Source organism: Parathielavia appendiculata (genome assembly GCF_033297405.1).
Source record: "Parathielavia appendiculata strain CBS 731.68 unplaced genomic scaffold N657scaffold_4, whole genome shotgun sequence".
Classification (NCBI taxonomy): Eukaryota; Fungi; Ascomycota; class Sordariomycetes; order Sordariales; family Chaetomiaceae; genus Parathielavia; species Parathielavia appendiculata.
The window spans coordinates 234,697-251,164 of NW_026944223.1; the positions used below are offsets into that span (position 1 = coordinate 234,697).

Below are 16,468 nucleotides of genomic sequence, written 5' to 3' on the forward strand. Positions count from 1 at the left end.
GGTACCTTTGTCTTTGGCAGCGATTTGGCGTGGTTTGATGATCTTGCGCTCTATACGACGGCCTTTTTTTTTTCTATGGATGGGTGGGTGTGGATAAGGTAGACAGCGCAGAGCACTTCTTTGGCGGCGGCAGCCGTGATGTCGGCAATTATACCCCATACGTGTTTCTTCGTGCGTCCTGGATCTGGTGTTGGTAGCCATGGTCTCGCACCTCACTGCCAGAAAATATCACCGCCCCGAGGGACTCGCCTGTCCTCCTGTCCGAGTCACATCCGACTATTCGCAAGAATACTGCCGGGTCTTCGCCGCAGTTCCCCGGGAAGACGGTGAGCTGTTGTTCTGGAAGATACCTAGCTTGAAGGCGGTGCTATTAGTGCAACATGTCGCTTACGAGTTTACTCCCACTTACATTGATGAATCCCAGTCTCCAGCCAGTCATAAAGACAGCTACAACCCGTGAGCACAGGAGCAGGATGACAGCGCCTTACATATAATAGTAACCTGTCACGATAACTGCAATCACAAGGCAGGATATATCTTGTCATGGCTATAGCCCGAGACCTAGTCGACGACATGGTACACAAAACCCGATTTCCTTCACCTCCCAATTCTGCCTGTGCTAGAAGCTAATTAACTCCAAGCTACCGGGGTCCCCCCGATAGATGGCAGCATCAAGCTTTCTGTTCCGCATGCTGGACCTCAGCCATTGCCTAAGCAGGATCATCAGCATCTATCTAACATCGATCACTACATTGCTAAGTCAACATACCTTTTCGACCTCCTCCTCCGACACCTCCTTCTTCTCCGCCGCCTGCTGCGTAACATGCCCAACACAGACATGCTTCCTAAACTTCCTCGCCGGCAGCCTAGCCTCAAACATCTCATCAATCTCCTCAAGCGTACGCCCCTTCGTCTCAGGCAAGTAGAAGAACACCCAGAGGGCCGCGACAACGCACGACGGGAACCAGATGAAGCCGTACCGGGGCCCCCAGTTGAGCGAGGCCGGGTTGATGAAGTAGGGCGCGGTGAAGGTGGTCAGCCAGGCAAAGAAGAAGCCACAAGCGGCGGCGAGGCCAAAGGTGTAGCTTCTCAACCGCTGCGTGGGGATCTCGCCGCCGGCGAGCCAGGCATAGGTCGCGATCATGCCGTTGTAGCTCATCATGTAGACGCACGTGAAGCCCACGAGGACCTGGCCCGTCGCCGTGGTGCCGCCCAGCCTGTCGTAGACGACGGCGATGATGAGCTGGAAAACGCCGCACAGGGCGAGGCCGACCATCATGATGACGCGGCGGCGGCCGTAGCGGACCACGATGAGCGAATTGAAGAAGATGGCCAGGATGCCCATGGCGCTGAGCACGTTGCTCATGCCGAACGGGTTGGCCACCTTGGACATGCCGAGAAAGTAGGCTTTGTATGCTGTTCAGGAGTCAGCATCAGTTCCCATCATCGATGCCCTAGTATCAAGAGAGAGAGATCGCGAACCAATGATGAACATGGACCCCGACGCAGCCTGCAGCGTGACGGCGCACACGGAGAGAATGGTGCGCCGCCTGTCGATGGGGTTGGTGAACATGTCGAGCACGCTGACGCCGCTGCTGAGCTCGCGTTCCTTGTCAATGGCTGCCCTAATCTCGGATGCCTCGAAGTTGACATCGGCACCGACTGGCCGCAGCCAGCGGAGGGACTCGACGCCCTTGTCGTAGCGACCCATGAGAATGAGCCAGCGCGGCGATTCGGGGATAAAGAACAGGGCGACGGTCATGATGACGGGAACGATGTAGATCATGCCGAGCGGGATGAGATAGGCAGACTTGTCCGGCCGGCCGGCGGTGGCCCAGTCGATGATGGTGCCGATCAACGTGCCCTGGGTATTTGTCAGAATCCTCCAATCATACATAGTCTTCTTGGAGAGGGAAATTCACAAAAGACGTGAAGAACTGGAAAGCAGTGAGGAACCAGCCGCGGTACCGTGCTGGACTGCTCTCCTGGATGTAGAGCTGGGAAAACGTCATGAAGTATCCATTCGCCAATCCGATAATGAAGCGTCCGGCGTATAGGGCACCAATGCTCTCGGTAGCCATCATCATGACATTGGCAATGCAGCAGAAGAAGCACGCGATCCAAAGGCATTGTCGTCGGCTGACATAGGCCGCCGTGATGCCGGCGGTGCCGGAGCTGATGAAGGCGCCCAGCGTCATGAGAGACGAGATCAGCTGCTGTCGGGTTGTGTCGATGTTCCATCCGAGTGCTGTGCCAGGAGCCTCGTAGCCGTAGACCTGGTACGGGGACAGAAACGAGTCAGTCACGGTGGTCACTTACAATGTCGGAGGTTTCGATGTTTGGCCACCTCTCCAACTGGAGTTGCAACTAGTCTGGTACTCACCTCAAGAAAGCCACGCATGGCCTGCAGGCCCCCGATGAGACCAAAGTCGACGCCATATTGGAAGGGCGAGAGCACAATGATGCCACAGGCGATAAAACATTTCCAATGGCTCTTCCACGTCTCGTCGCTTTTGGGCGCCATTCCGCGAGCCCTCTTCAGGCGGGTCCGGCGTGTTGTCTTGGTGTTTTGTTTCAATCTTCAGGGTAGGGCTGGGTTTTGTGAGCTTGATCACTGCAGGAATGGCACAGAGTCAATGTAAGATAATGTAAGATGTCGAGGGCAAGGAGGTCAAGGAAGGAGAAGAACGGCTAGCAGCGTCCTCCGGTTGATGTACTACAACGTCGAACAATATCTCCATGTCGATCTGTGGTCTTTCCTGGCAATTTAATATGGACTGGAGCCGTCTTGCAGCTCTGATTCTCGCGGCAGACTCCATTCTCCAATCTGGATAAGCAGTCAAATGCCGACCAAACTAGGTGTCACGAGCACTTGGCGAACACCCTGCCCCATGCGGAGAAGGTCCAGTTCGGCTCGTTTAAGGCTGGCAAAGAGGCATGGTCCAGATTGCCTTCAGGCTGTTAGCTTGTGGGGGAAGGGGCGCCAAGCAGGGGGCGAGAAAGCGGGGGAGAGCCAACGGTCAAGGTGCCATCCCAGTCGAATTCCGGACCACGCACTCGTATGGTACAGGTACCTATGCAGCCGATGAGTTAGTCTGCAAGGAGTAAAGGCTGAACAGATGCTCGTCCTCACACACCGGTGACCACCTTCCAGGTCGTTGCTGCCATCCGTTATCCGACATCCGGTCATTGGGCGACGAGAGGCCACTCCGTAGAGACGGGAGGTCTGCCGCGTAGGGTAACATCTCCCGCGTGCGCCCATGAGGGCAGCTAACTTGATTTTATCTAAGAAACCATCTCCTCCCCAGCCAGGCATGTCTCTCCATTTCGGACTCTCGGCAACTTGGTCGACGCTTGCAGAACTGGCGCCTAGGACCATGGAGTTGGTGCAACATCCATCCGGGGCCCTGGGACAGGTTGTCAGTTACACCAAGGTAGCAGCTTGTGAGCCAGTCCACGGACACAATTGCTTCCGGCCGAGTCAGATGTTCAAGTCTGTAACCAGAGTGCAATAGACTGTGTGACGCTGGGAGGTGCAGATAACGTGTCAGGTAATTACCTGGACGATAGGCTGTAGCCTGGGGGCAGCGGTTCGGGTTGCAGATGTCGGACCGAAAATCAAAGCCCGAGATGGTCGCCCTCAAGTCAAGAACAGTTAGTGCAAAAAGCGACGCGTCGTGAGTCTCGCGCCAGTCTCGTTCTGGGCCGAACCATCCGAGTCAGAGTCGCCGCATGAAGCTCGAATTGTCCAAGCTACACCTCGATGGTGTACAGTTCTTGAACTACTGGTCAGTTACCGTCGGCAGAGGGTGGATAGTGAATTGTGAGACTGGGTTCAGTTGCCAATGAAATCTGAATTGGTGCAATGAGCGTCAGGGATGGTGGAGACGAGGTTCTCCCTCACCGTGCTACATCCGGTGATCACCGAGCAAGATCCGAATTTGCCCTGCTTGACTGTTGTCGGTCTCGGAAGGTCGGGCGTGGAGACAGAGTCATCACATCATGATGTGCCACTGTCGACTTTGACTCTGACGAACACCGAGCTGAAACCCTATTCCAATGATTACCTAGGCAAGTCTGGCGAGCAGGATCTTGTTGCTTCTGTGATCGGAATCTCGGGAAGGGTAACAAAAAATAACATGACAGAAAGTTGTTGAAGAGAAGCACTGGGGGTATGAGCGACTCGTCGGGTTCACTGACAAAAATCACAATCAAAGATTTAACTCTATCTCATGTTGTATGGACTAATAAAGGGGTGTGGAGACGGAAACATTTATTTTTGACATGCGCCGTAAACTGAGGCGGTTTCCTTCGTCGGGGCAAGGTTCGTTACGTACAGTACGTCTGCTCTTTAGTTTATCAGTGTTATCACTGTTTTAGTTGACTCGGATTGCCTTTAGAGGCTTGAGCAGTAGCTCGTACCTTCCATGATTCAACTTCAGTTCTTTCACCTTTCTCCAGCAGACAATGGAAAGTCACCAAAAGAACGTTAGTTAATGGATTTCTTCAACCTCCATCAGCACTGAAAGTATTACAGTGACTTATTGCAGTCCAATCAAACCCCTTCCACTACTGAAGTAAGTTAGACACTCTGAGTGTGATTTCATGTTCTCGGCCGAAGGAACTGTCCTTGAACGGATTGCGGTAGAGGCCAAGGTAACCGCCAGGATGTGTTTCCGATCCTTGTGCGACACGGGAGGTCATCAGGATCATTCTATCACATTTATTCTGGAATCATCGACAACCCCTTCTTCCGAGGGTTTGCCCAACTCCCGTTGAAAAGTTGACAGATGGAAGGAAGATGGCGGCAATGAGGACGTATTTCAGACAAGACAGCGTGATGGCGCCGCAGATGAGTTGTGCCTAGCGCGGAATCGTGTACCACGTAACAAGGCAAATCAGTGTCCAAGCTGTGAATGCTTGTGGGTATGGCCCGCCACCTATCAACACCTGTGCAGAGAGATGACGGAGGCACAGGCAAGGGGTCAGGGAGGCTGCATACCACGCAGCCGAGGTGTGTGCCATGTGGGTTTCCACGTTGGGTGGCACAACTGCTATGCAAGTCAAGGACAAGGCACGGGTAACTCTAACCTGAGGTAAGGTAAATATCCAACCTAGTTAACGCGAAGCTTGAAGGCCACAGTTCGATGTCCTGATGAACTGACTGAACTTAGCTACACCTGCCAACAATCCCACACCCGCTTTCTGTCCAACTCGCCGTATCCGAAGCGCAACCTCAAGCGATATCACTCGTCACTGGCATTAATATTCAGCGGGCGACCTTCGCCGCTGTTTTGTCTCTTTCCGCTGCATCATGCCCTCAGCCAGCCCTGATTCGACTCTTGCGATCATGTCACTCCTATCCAACGCCTTCACCATCCCAGGTCCTCTCTTAGTCAACAATCACCAGCTGTATTTGCGCGGATTACCAGGCTGGTACAGAGCTCGAGGTCCTCGTGATTTATCCAAAGTCGGAGAAATGGAACCACCCTTCACTACCCCGAATGCTGTTAACGGCTCAGCGGATCAGTCCTTGCCCTTGACATCCACTTCCTTCTCCCAGTCAGCCGAGTCCGTCGAATGCCACAACTCCGAAGCGTCAAATATTACGTCCTCAATTCGCCATGTGGAAGTTCAAGCCGCAGCTTCCGTCACCGAACCTTTGCCAGAACGTCCGCTAGTTCCTTCAAGCCAGGCCGACTGGGAGGCCCGAAAACAGATCATCCGGGAGCTCTACATGGACCAAAACAAGATTTTGAACGAAGTCATTGAGGTCATGTTGACCAAACACAAGTTCAAAGCAACGTACACGTTCCCCCCCTGAAAACCACAAACAATGGAATGGGTCGTGGTCTGACACTTTGTCTTGTAGTGCGAGAATGTACAAAGGCCAGTTTGCGAAATGGAAGTGGACCAAGTACAACAAAACTAACAGCAACGCATTGTTGAAATCGGCAAAGTCGAGGGTCGCAAAAAGGAGGAGCGCGAGGACCAGGGAACAGCCGCCCCATGCCGTCGGGGGTTGGCAACCGAGCGCAGCAAAAAGACAACAGGAGCTAACACTCCTTTCCCAGCGCGGTTACCTCCCATACTTCAGCGACGACGAATTCCAGGTCGAAATTACACTCAGCGCGTACGCCGCCCTAATAACCCACTGGTCCGAGCGCGAGACGCCCTGGAAAACCGATGATTCAACTCTCGGGGGCCGGTCCAGCACGGAGCTGTTCGGGCCGCGGGACAACTCGATCCTGCAGCACGTGCGTTCCGCCCAGGACCACTTCCTGGCCGGCCGTCCGCACCAAGGCGGTGACATGCTCCGGCGCGCGTTCCTCGGCATCGAAGCGGCCCTCGACCCGGAGCGCAGCGGCAGCCTCGACATCGAAGCCCTCTGGGACTGCTGCCTGGCCGTACCCCAGCTGGTCCTCACCATGGGTTGGACCGACATCCTGTCCATCTTTTGCCGGTACCTGCACAGCTACACCCGCATCAAGCTCCCGCACCACCCCATCACGAGGGTGGCCGCCTCCCTGCAGCGGCTCGCCCTCCAGACGACAACCGCAACAACAACGACACCAACGTCAACAACAGTTACAGGAGGAGCAGCTGCCAACTGGCAGCACCTCCAAGCTTTCATCTCGCGCGCCTGGCATATCTGGATTGACTGCGTCAGCCGGGTACGAGGCGACCACGACGACGTAACCATCCACCTCAAGCGCGGCTACGTGACGCTCGTCGACCCGACGCACGCCATGGCGGGCGACATCATCGCGTCCTTCCGGACCACCGTGACGCAATCCCTCGCCCACCGGGGCGCGTTCGCGACAACCTCTCGGATTCTCGAACTCGAAGACTTGCTCGTGCGCATGTACGTCCCGCTGTTTACGCCCGCCACGGCGCGACGGGCCGAGGAGATTTTGAGGGGGCTGAAGGAACGGATTGAGCGGAAGGAGGGGAATCGCGGGAGGAGGGTGGATCAGTGGGATTATGTCGATCGGTATCTGGTGTTTAGCGCGTATTATTTCATGGCGAGCATTGCCGAATATACGGGCCAGAGGGACAAGGCGGCTGTGTATCGGTGGAAGAGCTTGGATTCGGGCAGGGATTTGTTTTGGCTGCAGACGTCGTTGTTGGTCGAGTCTAGGCTCAGAACTGAGGGGCTCGACGCCGAGGCGAATGCCATCTTGGAGGCGAGGGTTGAGACACAGGAGAGCTTGAACGTGTTGCCCGGGTGTGGAAATGGAGAGGGCTGGGGCATCACGGGTCAGATTGTCTAGGGGGGTGGTGCTGGCGTTTGAATTTCTATGGCACTTTCTTTGTTGTTTAGTACCGTAGATGGAATTCAGTTGCAGGAATACCCATCGAATATTTCACTGTTCTGCCCTTTGGACATTGTTCAAGTTGCAATCAAAAAGTTCCCTCTGACAGGAAGCAAAAAAGCTGAGAGCGCCTCTCTCACCCCTGAGTTTCAGCTACCAGGTACGCGGGTGGTTCAGAATCCATGTTGAGCAAGCGAGCTTGTTCAGAGCTCTCTCTTTCTATGTGTTTTGTCCTTGAGTAAGCTATGACATAGCCGACGTCCGGGTTTCCCCGGCCGAGGGGAAGGGGGGGGCTGGGGGCGGGGAGTGGCGTTTTCTTGTCCCAGGGGCTCACTGGGACTCGAACTGGAAAGTTCTAATTTGCGAGTTTAAAAGTTCCGCAGAGCTTTGAGGCCCGAGGAGATCACCCTCAGTGGTCGTCGAAATTGGAGAACGGAGATCTTCTACACCAAACGCTGGTCGACCTGCTGCCGGGGCAGATCATCCATCCGAACCAGAAGTGTTACCTGGTCCCTCACCAAACCGGGTTGTGTCGGTCCTCAAGCATTGACTACCTTAGTACACAAAATCCAATCTGATACCCTGTAGCCGCAACGTGGACAACGATTACGAACATTGAAACGTTCATTGGACTGTGCTAATATATAAGTAAGCACGCAGATACGGCCCAATGCATGTCACTGGAGAGAGAAGAGCGCAAGTCATACGCCGATGGGAACCACCTATCGCTGCAACTCTTTGACGTTACCCTGGACGTGGTATAAATTTTTTCCTATCTTACCAGAAGTAAATGGTTGAATCTCCCCCTGAGTGCAGTTGCCGTGGCAACACAGCTTGAACCCCTTGCTAACATGCTCAGTCTTCAAGTTCTTCTCGGGGATCGAACATTCCGAAAGACACGAAGGACTTCATGTGGAGTTAAACATTGTTCTCTAGCAAAGTTATTCCTGGAATAGGACAACGAGTTCACATTATCAGCTTGACTCGACATCTAGCACTCGGGCAGGTCGTACATGTTAGGAGTGGGATGCATGGGGTGCCTTTCAACTCTCAGCTCATGACAAACCAAGATTCCCAAAAACCGGTTTTCTCCTTCCTGTAAATGAACATCCAGTATGAAGTATTTAGTTCCGTACCTTTACCTTAAGTGGTTGCTTTCTTCGATTTGATTTGGTGACATAAAGCAGGTTCCAACTCGGCGATCAGCGACACCACAGGCCGAAGCACTTACACTTGATATTATGGCCTGCCAATTTGAAGCATCGACGTATAGAAGAATTGCTGTCAGAAAACCGCCGATGGCTTTCGACTGATAATTTGTGGGCTGCATCTCGCCGATCATCCCCTGTTCGTCGTCTCCAGTCTCCATTGTCCGTCACGATTTGACAACACCATGACGACATAGACTTCAACCAGCGACCAGACTAGTATTAATGCGACGCTTCCAATGAACCTGAAGATTCGTAGAGCAAACCATACATCTCACACTTCGCAATCTTACAAATAATCAACAACACTCTTGATTTCAAGAAGCCTCAAACCCAGAACGCCACCACCATGTCTGAACAAGGCCCCGGAAGAGACCAGCTCAACGACATTGCCCAGCGGGCTGAGCGTGACCTGAACACATACCAGTCCAAGACGGGCACAGGCAAGGGGCGGGCCTCGGGCCTCGAGGACTTTGGCGTCAACGCCACCATAGACCAGAAGTTCCCCGGCTCCACCGTCAAGGTCGGCGAGAACAACATCACGAACCGAAGCTACAACCGCCGCATCCCCGCCGACGAGGGTGGCGACGTCGATGAAACCGGCCGGTGAGCATCCCCACTTCCAACCCTCTGCAGGAGACGACGAGGAATAGTTGTCTGACTTTTGAACCCTTTGACAGCTTCATCCGCGGATCCGCCTACGAGGGCGCCGGCGGCCCGGAGGACAAGACAGCCCACATCTACCAGCACAGCCCGGGAAAGATTGACGAGGCCACGGTCAAGGGTTGGGGCAAGGACCCACGCCAGCTGGAGCGGGAGATGGTGGACCCCAGCAGGCCGGACCTGCTGCCCTTGGATGAGGCCGTCGGCGGCCGTCGTCGGGAGCCCGCGAGGCAAGGTGACGTCTCGGAGCAAGGCCGGCTGGCCGCCAAGTCGAACGTCGGTCTTGAAGCGACTAGCCGAGAGGAGGTGCCCTCGCAGGGAAGCCGGGGCAGCCAGTTCAAGGGGGAATACTATGAGGCGCCCGAGTCGGTGCCGGATCAGCGGTCGGACCAGAATGAGGTGCCGCCCGAGTCGGTGACGGGGCGTTCTCGGAATATCTGAGGCCGTTCTGTAGTGTATATCGAGGATCTATCATCTATCCGTCTTGTATTTGTAGGTTGCTGCACTCGGGCCAGCCAGATTGACTCATGACTCCGAAAGTCATACAGATCCCGAAATGCAATCAGCCCCAAGTGACGCGCCCTTACAGCTTCATCCCTTGACCCTCCCCATCCAGGCACTTCTTGATGAACCCCGCGAGCGGCATCACCCACTCCTTGCTGACGGGCACATAGTGCCCGCCGGGGTGTGTGAAGACCACGGGCGCCTCGCACCGCTCGACAAGCCCTCGACTGCGGCTCTCGTCCACGACCGTGTCCAGGCTGCCCAGGAAATGCAGCGTCGGCGTCTTGATCTTGGGCTCGTACAGCCACGCCAGATCCCCCGGCACGGCATAGAAGCCGCTGTACACCACGGCAAACTTGAGCGGCCGCCCGCCGTTCGCCTCCCGCACCGCCCCCACCCAACCGGTGTGCTCCATCGGCAGGTCTTGGCCTGTCCTCCCTTCCTCCAAAGCAGACGCCAGCATCCCTGCCATGCACCCGCCCTGGCTGAACCCAATCACCCCGTCAATGAACCCAGGCTGCTGCTCCTTCTCCCCTGCCCCTGCCTCTTCACTCTGCTCATCCCCCTTCCCACTCGGACAAGAAGCAGAAGATGAAGACGCATTGATAACCTCAGCCAACCTGCCCATACCCTCCCTAACAAACCTATAACTCCCCGTGGCCTCATCCCGCCGAAACCACGCCCACGAGTCAATCTCCTCCTTCTCTTCCTCTGCCTGCCCCAGTCCATAATCCACCTCCTCAGCAGCATCCCCGCCTTCCTCAATACTACTACCACTACGGCGCGGTTCATACCCCGGTATATCCCTGACCGACAACCGGTTCGGCGCGGTGGGGTACAGCAGGGTTGGGACCAGGCCGGCAGGCGCGAGGGCTTTGGCGAGGAGTTTCTCGAGGGCCCGCGTCTTCGCGCGGAAGAGGGGGCCGGATTGGGTGTAGCCTTTGTTTGGGGTCAGTAAAAAGTATTTTCATGGTAGTGTCGGCGCTTTTGCCTAGGGGGGCAAGCCAAAACTGGAAATGGGGAAGGGGGATAAAGTACCGTGGAGCATGAGAATCCGGACTTCTTGTTTGGTTGTCCCCGCTGTAGTGGCGTTGTTCCTCGGGGTTGATGACCGGGTTGATGATGGTTGAGCGGGTGAGTCGGTCCGCGAAAGAGGGTTGCTGGATGAGTTGCTCATTGTGGTTGTGAAGGCGTTTCTTCTGATATGATGATGTTGAAAGACGAACAATGTGCGATTGCAAAGTGCTGGCGGGCTTGCCAGTCTAAGAAGTGGCATGAAATGTGTTTCGGGTTGTATTTGAAGTGAGAGTTGTAGGTCAAGTGAGCCTCGGCAAAGTTAGTCACGCCGCCTGCGCGCTGTTCCGGATTTGAGAAAATCAGCTAAGGTCGGTGGGGCAAAAGAGGTGACGGTTCAGCAGGGCTCAAGCAGTGCACGGAATGAAGTCACGGCTAGTTATTGTATTCTAGTCTTCGAGATATGAGCTAAAACACAGGGCGACGCACGCTCGCCGGTGCCATGTACCGGGTGCTCGTCTTCGAGATGAAGGGGATAGCAAACGGGCACAAAAGCCAGGTACCTTAGACAACCTAAAACCTCATAGTCAAATGTAACCTCTACTGATTCCCGACATATCGGCGAGTATCAAGACGAACTCTCAATGCGGGCGCCCAGCAACGGGTGGTTTGATCTATGCCAGAGCGAAAGCATCCACAACAATGGGGAGTTGATAGTGGATGCCGATAGACATGCTGAGATCAGCATGTCAACTGGCAAATGTGCGAACCGGTGCTTCCATCGGTTGCGTTGGTAAGACAAACTGGGTTCCCTCATGGACGGGATCCCCGAAGCATGCTGGAAAGAGAGCGCCGCCAAAACCATGCTCTAGAAGTCCACCCCTCCACGCCTCACCACACACGGGACCGAGATCAACAGCTCAATTGACGTTGGCTGCTCTATGATACAAGTCCGTGTTACTGGACAGCTCTTCGGGATATCGAATCAAGGAAATGCCGCGTCGTCCATCTCTCGCCCGCTCCACGGCGTCGCCACCCAACGTTCTCCGTCTAGTGCGCGGCCTTCACGTTGGGATTGCGGGGGTCGTTCTTGAACTCGTCGGCTGTGCCATGCTGTCAGTTTTGGGGAGAACGGGGATGGATTATCGAGATGTGGGCGTACAGTTCATCATGGCGTTCTGGGCCGAGTTGACGCCGTAGAATATCACGGCGGCTGCAGGGACCGTTAGTCTGTGTGCTCGACGGTGATACGGCGAATTTGTTGTAAAAAATTTGAGGGTTGTAGAGTCAAGGCATACCGGCAGCCAGAAAGGGAGCCATGGGACGCACTGCGAGTCATTGTCAGTTGTTGTCGCCCGTTCAGATGCTCCATGCGCGCCGCCAGCGACGACGACAGTGCTCTTTGATGGGCCAATCGACGTACACACTGGCGTCGGGAACTTCTTGAAGGGAGCGACGCCGAGCCAAGACATCGTGGCGGTATCTTCTGGCGGTGACGACGGAGGTTTGGGTGGTGTTTGTGATGGAGTTGCCAGGTCAGAAACGAGCGTTTTTCGCGGCACAACTTCCGATGCTCCAGCAGCAGCCGAATCGAATGGTTCCTGAGGGTTGAAGCCTCAAATGTGAGGCATCAAACTTGCCGAGCTCTCATATTTGGTGGGTCAGCTCGGATTCGTGGAAATGATTCTCCGCTCAGACTGACAGTGGAGCTTCTGTCTCCCCAGCTTTGTGACATCATCAGCCCCGGCATTTTCCCTCCAGGCAGGCTGCAGCCGTCAGACAGTGAATGGTCTGGGCTCTGGACCCTGGCTTGCAGCTGACCTCGAGTCAAGCTGAGCAGGAGAGCAACCAGCAACTCCTCCTGTTCGATCTCCTCCGCATCTCAACCGTCCTTTGAAGTGCGGGGTGAAGAGGTCTGCGTAACACCCGCTTCTGCCATCCAATTAACCTGCATCACTCCCCTCCTCTTCGTTCACCTCTCCTTCCCTCACCTCGCACTTGATACGATACCCAATCTAGCTTCCCGCTTGCCGTTCCTTCCTGCAGTGCTCATACCCAGGAGTAACTCCCGCAATCACAAGCTGCCTGGCAAACGGCCCCTTTTGTCTGCCCAAGCGTTTTCTGCCGTGCTGTTGTTGCGTTTTGCGTCTCGTCCTGCTCTTTCCTCGGCTTCTCGCGGCACCACCTCGTCCCACCTGTTCGATCGATAATTCTTCAATCGGTAAAATCGGCCCTCATCACTCAGCGATTGCGTGCTTCGTTTGTTTCGTCTCAATCAGAGCGTTGCGCGTTTGCTTGCCTCCGGCTAGCTCTGCACCTCACGCGAGCCGCCTGCTTCCCCTCATTTCAGGGTTCAGACATTATCCGCCACACTCCTCGTCAAAACATCGCCGACCGAAGCCATGATTTCGCAACGCATCGCTCGCGCCGCCCGGCAGACGCCCGCGATAAGGACATTTACAAGCTCGGTTGCGACCCGGAGCGACCGCCCGCCGACCCTGGGCGACATCCAGCCGGACCAGCACGAGACCTTCAACAGCCGGCAGAAGACGTTCCGGGCGCAGCTTGCGGAGGCCAAGAAGCAGCGGGAAGCCAGTGGGTTTGCCTCGTCGTCCTCTCTTGCATCTTCTAGCTCCTCCTCCTCCTCCTCCTCGGCCCAGGGCCTAGGATCGCTGAGCACTGCGGCGGCCGGTACAGGGAACGCGGCACGCGCCGCCGAACAAGCTCCCCCGCGCAAGGCGGGCCCGCTGACGAACCTCATCTACGGCACCAAGGAGGGCCGCGAGCTGGACGCCCAGATTGAGGCCAGCTTCAGCCAGGTGCTCGCCCGTGGCAAGTACGTGCACTCGATCGAATTCCACGAGGTTAAGCCCGAGTGCGTGGACGAGTACGTCGAACTCGTGGGCAACTGGTACCCCAAGGTGGCCAGCTCGCCCGAGAATAAGGTTCACCTGGTCGGGAGCTGGCGGACCGAGGTGGGCGACTGCGATACGTTTGGTGAGTGACCATGCATCATCATGAACGGGCAAGGCGGGGCCTAATTAAGTCCTTTGGCAGTACACATTTGGGAATACCAACGCTACCAAGGCTTCCATGCCTCTCTCAACACCATCTCGCGCAACCCGCAGTTCCCCGACTTTGACAAGAAGCTGCGCCGGCTGATCCACAGCAAGCGGGCCTCGCTCATGCAAGAGTTCAGCTTCTGGCCGACGACGCCCCCCAGAAAGCTGGGCGGGCTCTTTGAGCTGCGCTCGTACACGCTGCACCCGGGAAACCTGCTTGAGTGGGAGACGCACTGGCGGCGCGGGCTCAAGGCGCGGCGCGAGGTCATGGAGGGCGTGGGCGCGTGGTTTGTGCAAATTGGCGACCTCAATACGGTGCACCACCTGTGGCAGTTTGCCGATCTCGAGGAGCGCAAGATTCGCCGTGAGAAGAGCTGGGGCATAGAAGGCTGGGCCGAGACGGTGCACAAGACTGTCCCGCTGATCCAGGAGATGAAGAGCCGGATTCTGGTGCCCATGCCGTGGTCGCCGGTGGCGTAATCAATTATACGATGGTTGGGGATGCAGTGGCACGTCGTCTCACATTCTCTGGCGTTGACCAGACTGGGCCGTGGCAGAGGGCCATGTACATATGCAGTTTGATTTTATTTCTGTTTTCCTTGCTTTTCTCAACAGCTCGGTGTTTTACAGCCACGGGCGTTGTTGATAGTTGCGGATAATATTGCAATACTAGAGACAGATGATGAGCTGTCCTAAATACCCAAACCATTGTTGCTCAAAGCAATACTACGTTGACCTCCGGGTACAAGAATGCATGCCAACCAACTCGAGCCGATGCAAAGAGTCCTGATGATAAGCGATCATCCACCGCCCCGTCCGTACCTGGTATTCTACTTAACAGCCACAATTCCCCCAACACCGTCACTCGTTCTCACCACCGCCGTCCTAGATCCCCTGTCCAGCCACAACAGAGGCCAATTTTACTCGTCCCCTTCCACCTCCTCCCCCATAACCGCCGCCAGGTTTCGCCGCGCCAGCGCCAGCGTGTGACCCAGCGCCGTCAGCTTGGCCGACAGCGACAGCAGGCTCGGATCGGCACTCTCGACGCGAACTTTTTCGCGGACGTAGACGTCCACGGCCCGCTTCTTGATGCGTGTGCCAGATAAGGGGATGGGGGCGGTTGGTTTTGCGGCTTCCTGGACAACACTAGCACTATAATGCCTCGATAACGACTCAGAAGACTGCTGGTTGTTGTTGCTGTTGTTATTACTATTATTGTTGTTGTTATGGTTGTCGTTGCAGCAGGACCACGCAAACACCTTGTCGGCCTCGTCGTGTTCCAGCCTGCGGGCCGTGCCGATCGCCAGGGCGAGCTTGGTGTAGAGCGGGGCGGGCGCGTCGGCCGGCTCGAGGGTGCGCAGCCAGAGGACGAGGGAGCTATCTTGGATTGTGAGGTGGAAACTTAGGGATGGGGCGCCCGCTGGTGTTGAGGAGGAGGAGCCAGTGCTGGTGTTGCTGGTGGTGCTGGGGTGGAGTTGGGGGAGAGGAGGGGTGAAGTGGGAGGGGGGGGCGGAACGGGTTGTCCAGGACGGGTCGGAGGATGTCAGTGGCGGACCTTTGAGCAGGGCTGAGGCTTCGGCGAGGGATTGGGAGAGCAGGCGGAGTTGGGCGGAGAGAAATTGGGGAGGGGGGAGCGAGGGCGGGCGAGGGGTCGCTGTGGGTGACGTTGTCGTCGCGGACGGGTACGAGTAAGACATGGTGAGGGCTAGGAGGTCGATAGAGTGGGTGAGGAGGGCGTGGAGGGTCGTGAGAGATGCGAGGTGGATCGGGTGGTCGGGATTGATGTTGAGGGTCTGGTGTGGTAGAGTACGGAGCCGGAGGTGGATTGTCTGCGATGGCTGCGCGTCAGTATCGTCATTCGTTGCTCGGGCATGGTGGTGAAGAACGGCGAGACCACACCCCCTTGACTATCCGAGTCCCCACGCGTGTGACATGGCCTTTGACTATCTCATTCCGCGGCGTGCTGAGGACCAGCGTGCTCCCTGGGTCTATCGGCGCAAGCAGCGCATAACAGTCCTCGAGGCCATGCTTAAGGTTGGTGAACGTTTCGTGGAGTTCCTTGACGAACCAGTCCAGTTCGCGTATCTGTGGCGCAGTGGAAGGTTCAATCAGTACCCATGATGCGTCCATGGTAACAGCCATCTGTTGATCGGAGGACGACCAAATAGCTTAGATGAGGAGCGATACGACGCACCTCGGCTGTCTCAACGGCAGCTTTAAGCTGGTCGGGCGCAACATGTGGCCAGATTTCCACCGACATGATGATGCGTCAGGCTATTGCTGTCCTTTTGCGCGTGCAGTAGGCACCCATATTTCAGGCTGGGTGCGGTGTTTGTGGCTTTATGGATACCAGGGAGGTTGCCTGGCGACAGCTTCGAGTTAAGCTACGGACGTAGAGTGAGCTGGTTTGCAGAGTCGCAGATGGGATGACGATTTTGGTGGAGCTCTGCTGAGACCCCAAGCATCTCTTGGCATCGTTCACTTGCAGATCAACCCCACCATGCGCAACCATGACATATCGAAATCTGAACATTTTCGAGCGTGACTCTCTGCGTCTGCAAACGCGGCGCGCGCTACAGTTGACGGCCGTCACTGCCATTAAATACCGCGCTGCTGCCGCAGGAACATTTCAACTTTTCTTCTCCTCAATCTTGTCTCGAATCCGCTGCCGGCTATCCACGCGCCCTTATCCTCAGCCCGA

General features: G+C 55.9%; 7 protein-coding genes across 7 annotated transcripts; 3 read left to right on the plus strand and 4 right to left on the minus strand.

Moving 5' to 3' along the window:
- Positions 1 to 760: 760 nt before the first annotated feature.
- Positions 761 to 2,524, minus strand: N657DRAFT_570352 (general substrate transporter; the record flags this gene model as incomplete). Its single annotated transcript, XM_062788727.1, has 4 exons — positions 761 to 1,416; positions 1,483 to 1,864; positions 1,923 to 2,276; positions 2,384 to 2,524. 4 exons carry the CDS (start codon positions 2,522 to 2,524, stop codon positions 761 to 763), a joined length of 1,533 nt encoding a protein of 510 aa, XP_062648551.1.
- Positions 2,525 to 5,479: 2,955 nt separating this feature from the next.
- On the plus strand, positions 5,480 to 7,301 carry N657DRAFT_689193 (uncharacterized protein; the record flags this gene model as incomplete). The annotated part of the gene is made up of 3 exons (XM_062796982.1): positions 5,480 to 5,805; positions 5,873 to 6,014; positions 6,075 to 7,301. 3 exons carry the CDS (start codon positions 5,480 to 5,482, stop codon positions 7,272 to 7,274), a joined length of 1,668 nt encoding a protein of 555 aa, XP_062648552.1. The 3' UTR covers positions 7,275 to 7,301.
- A 1,435-nt stretch (positions 7,302 to 8,736) lies between these two features.
- On the plus strand, positions 8,737 to 9,628 carry N657DRAFT_615763 (uncharacterized protein; the record flags this gene model as incomplete). The annotated part of the gene is made up of 2 exons (XM_062790475.1): positions 8,737 to 9,130; positions 9,277 to 9,628. Exons 1-2 carry the CDS (start codon positions 8,874 to 8,876, stop codon positions 9,626 to 9,628), a joined length of 609 nt encoding a protein of 202 aa, XP_062648553.1. The 5' UTR covers positions 8,737 to 8,873.
- A 71-nt stretch (positions 9,629 to 9,699) lies between these two features.
- On the minus strand, positions 9,700 to 10,868 carry N657DRAFT_712068 (uncharacterized protein; the record flags this gene model as incomplete). Its single annotated transcript, XM_062797446.1, has 2 exons — positions 9,700 to 10,630; positions 10,730 to 10,868. 2 exons carry the CDS (start codon positions 10,866 to 10,868, stop codon positions 9,771 to 9,773), a joined length of 999 nt encoding a protein of 332 aa, XP_062648554.1. The 3' UTR covers positions 9,700 to 9,770.
- An 857-nt stretch (positions 10,869 to 11,725) lies between these two features.
- N657DRAFT_643536 (uncharacterized protein) lies at positions 11,726 to 12,187 on the minus strand. The gene is made up of 4 exons (XM_062792579.1): positions 12,129 to 12,187; positions 12,004 to 12,033; positions 11,868 to 11,918; positions 11,726 to 11,808 (listed from the first exon to the last, which is right to left on the minus strand). Exons 1-4 carry the CDS (start codon positions 12,175 to 12,177, stop codon positions 11,756 to 11,758), a joined length of 183 nt encoding a protein of 60 aa, XP_062648555.1. The 5' UTR covers positions 12,178 to 12,187; the 3' UTR covers positions 11,726 to 11,755.
- Positions 12,188 to 13,107: 920 nt separating this feature from the next.
- N657DRAFT_679609 (NIPSNAP-domain-containing protein) lies at positions 13,108 to 14,247 on the plus strand (the record flags this gene model as incomplete). Its single annotated transcript, XM_062796199.1, has 2 exons — positions 13,108 to 13,702; positions 13,763 to 14,247. The coding sequence occupies 2 exons, from the start codon at positions 13,108 to 13,110 to the stop codon at positions 14,245 to 14,247; spliced, it is 1,080 nt and encodes a 359-aa protein (XP_062648556.1).
- A 289-nt stretch (positions 14,248 to 14,536) lies between these two features.
- Positions 14,537 to 16,193, minus strand: N657DRAFT_643538 (uncharacterized protein). The gene is made up of 3 exons (XM_062792580.1): positions 15,962 to 16,193; positions 15,667 to 15,852; positions 14,537 to 15,596 (listed from the first exon to the last, which is right to left on the minus strand). Exons 1-3 carry the CDS (start codon positions 16,025 to 16,027, stop codon positions 14,688 to 14,690), a joined length of 1,161 nt encoding a protein of 386 aa, XP_062648557.1. The 5' UTR covers positions 16,028 to 16,193; the 3' UTR covers positions 14,537 to 14,687.
- Positions 16,194 to 16,468: the final 275 nt, after the last annotated feature.

Excerpts from the sequence above, each read along its gene's own strand:
- N657DRAFT_643536 (XM_062792579.1), bottom strand. The coding sequence starts at position 12,177 with ATGTCTTGGCTCGGCGTCGCTCCCTTCAAGAAGTTCCCGACGCCAGTG. Across the intron at positions 12,034-12,128 it reads GAAGTTCCCGACGCCAGTGT|TGCGTCCCATGGCTCCCTTT; the intron begins GTACGTCGATTG and ends AATGACTCGCAG. Across the intron at positions 11,809-11,867 it reads CCAGAACGCCATGATGAACT|CCGACGAGTTCAAGAACGAC; the intron begins GTACGCCCACAT and ends AGCATGGCACAG.
- N657DRAFT_643538 (XM_062792580.1), bottom strand. The coding sequence starts at position 16,027 with ATGTCGGTGGAAATCTGGCCACATGTTGCGCCCGACCAGCTTAAAGCT. Across the intron at positions 15,853-15,961 it reads CTGCCGTTGAGACAGCCGAG|ATACGCGAACTGGACTGGTT; the intron begins GTGCGTCGTATC and ends ACTGCGCCACAG. Across the intron at positions 15,597-15,666 it reads GGACTCGGATAGTCAAGGGG|ACAATCCACCTCCGGCTCCG; the intron begins GTGTGGTCTCGC and ends CAGCCATCGCAG.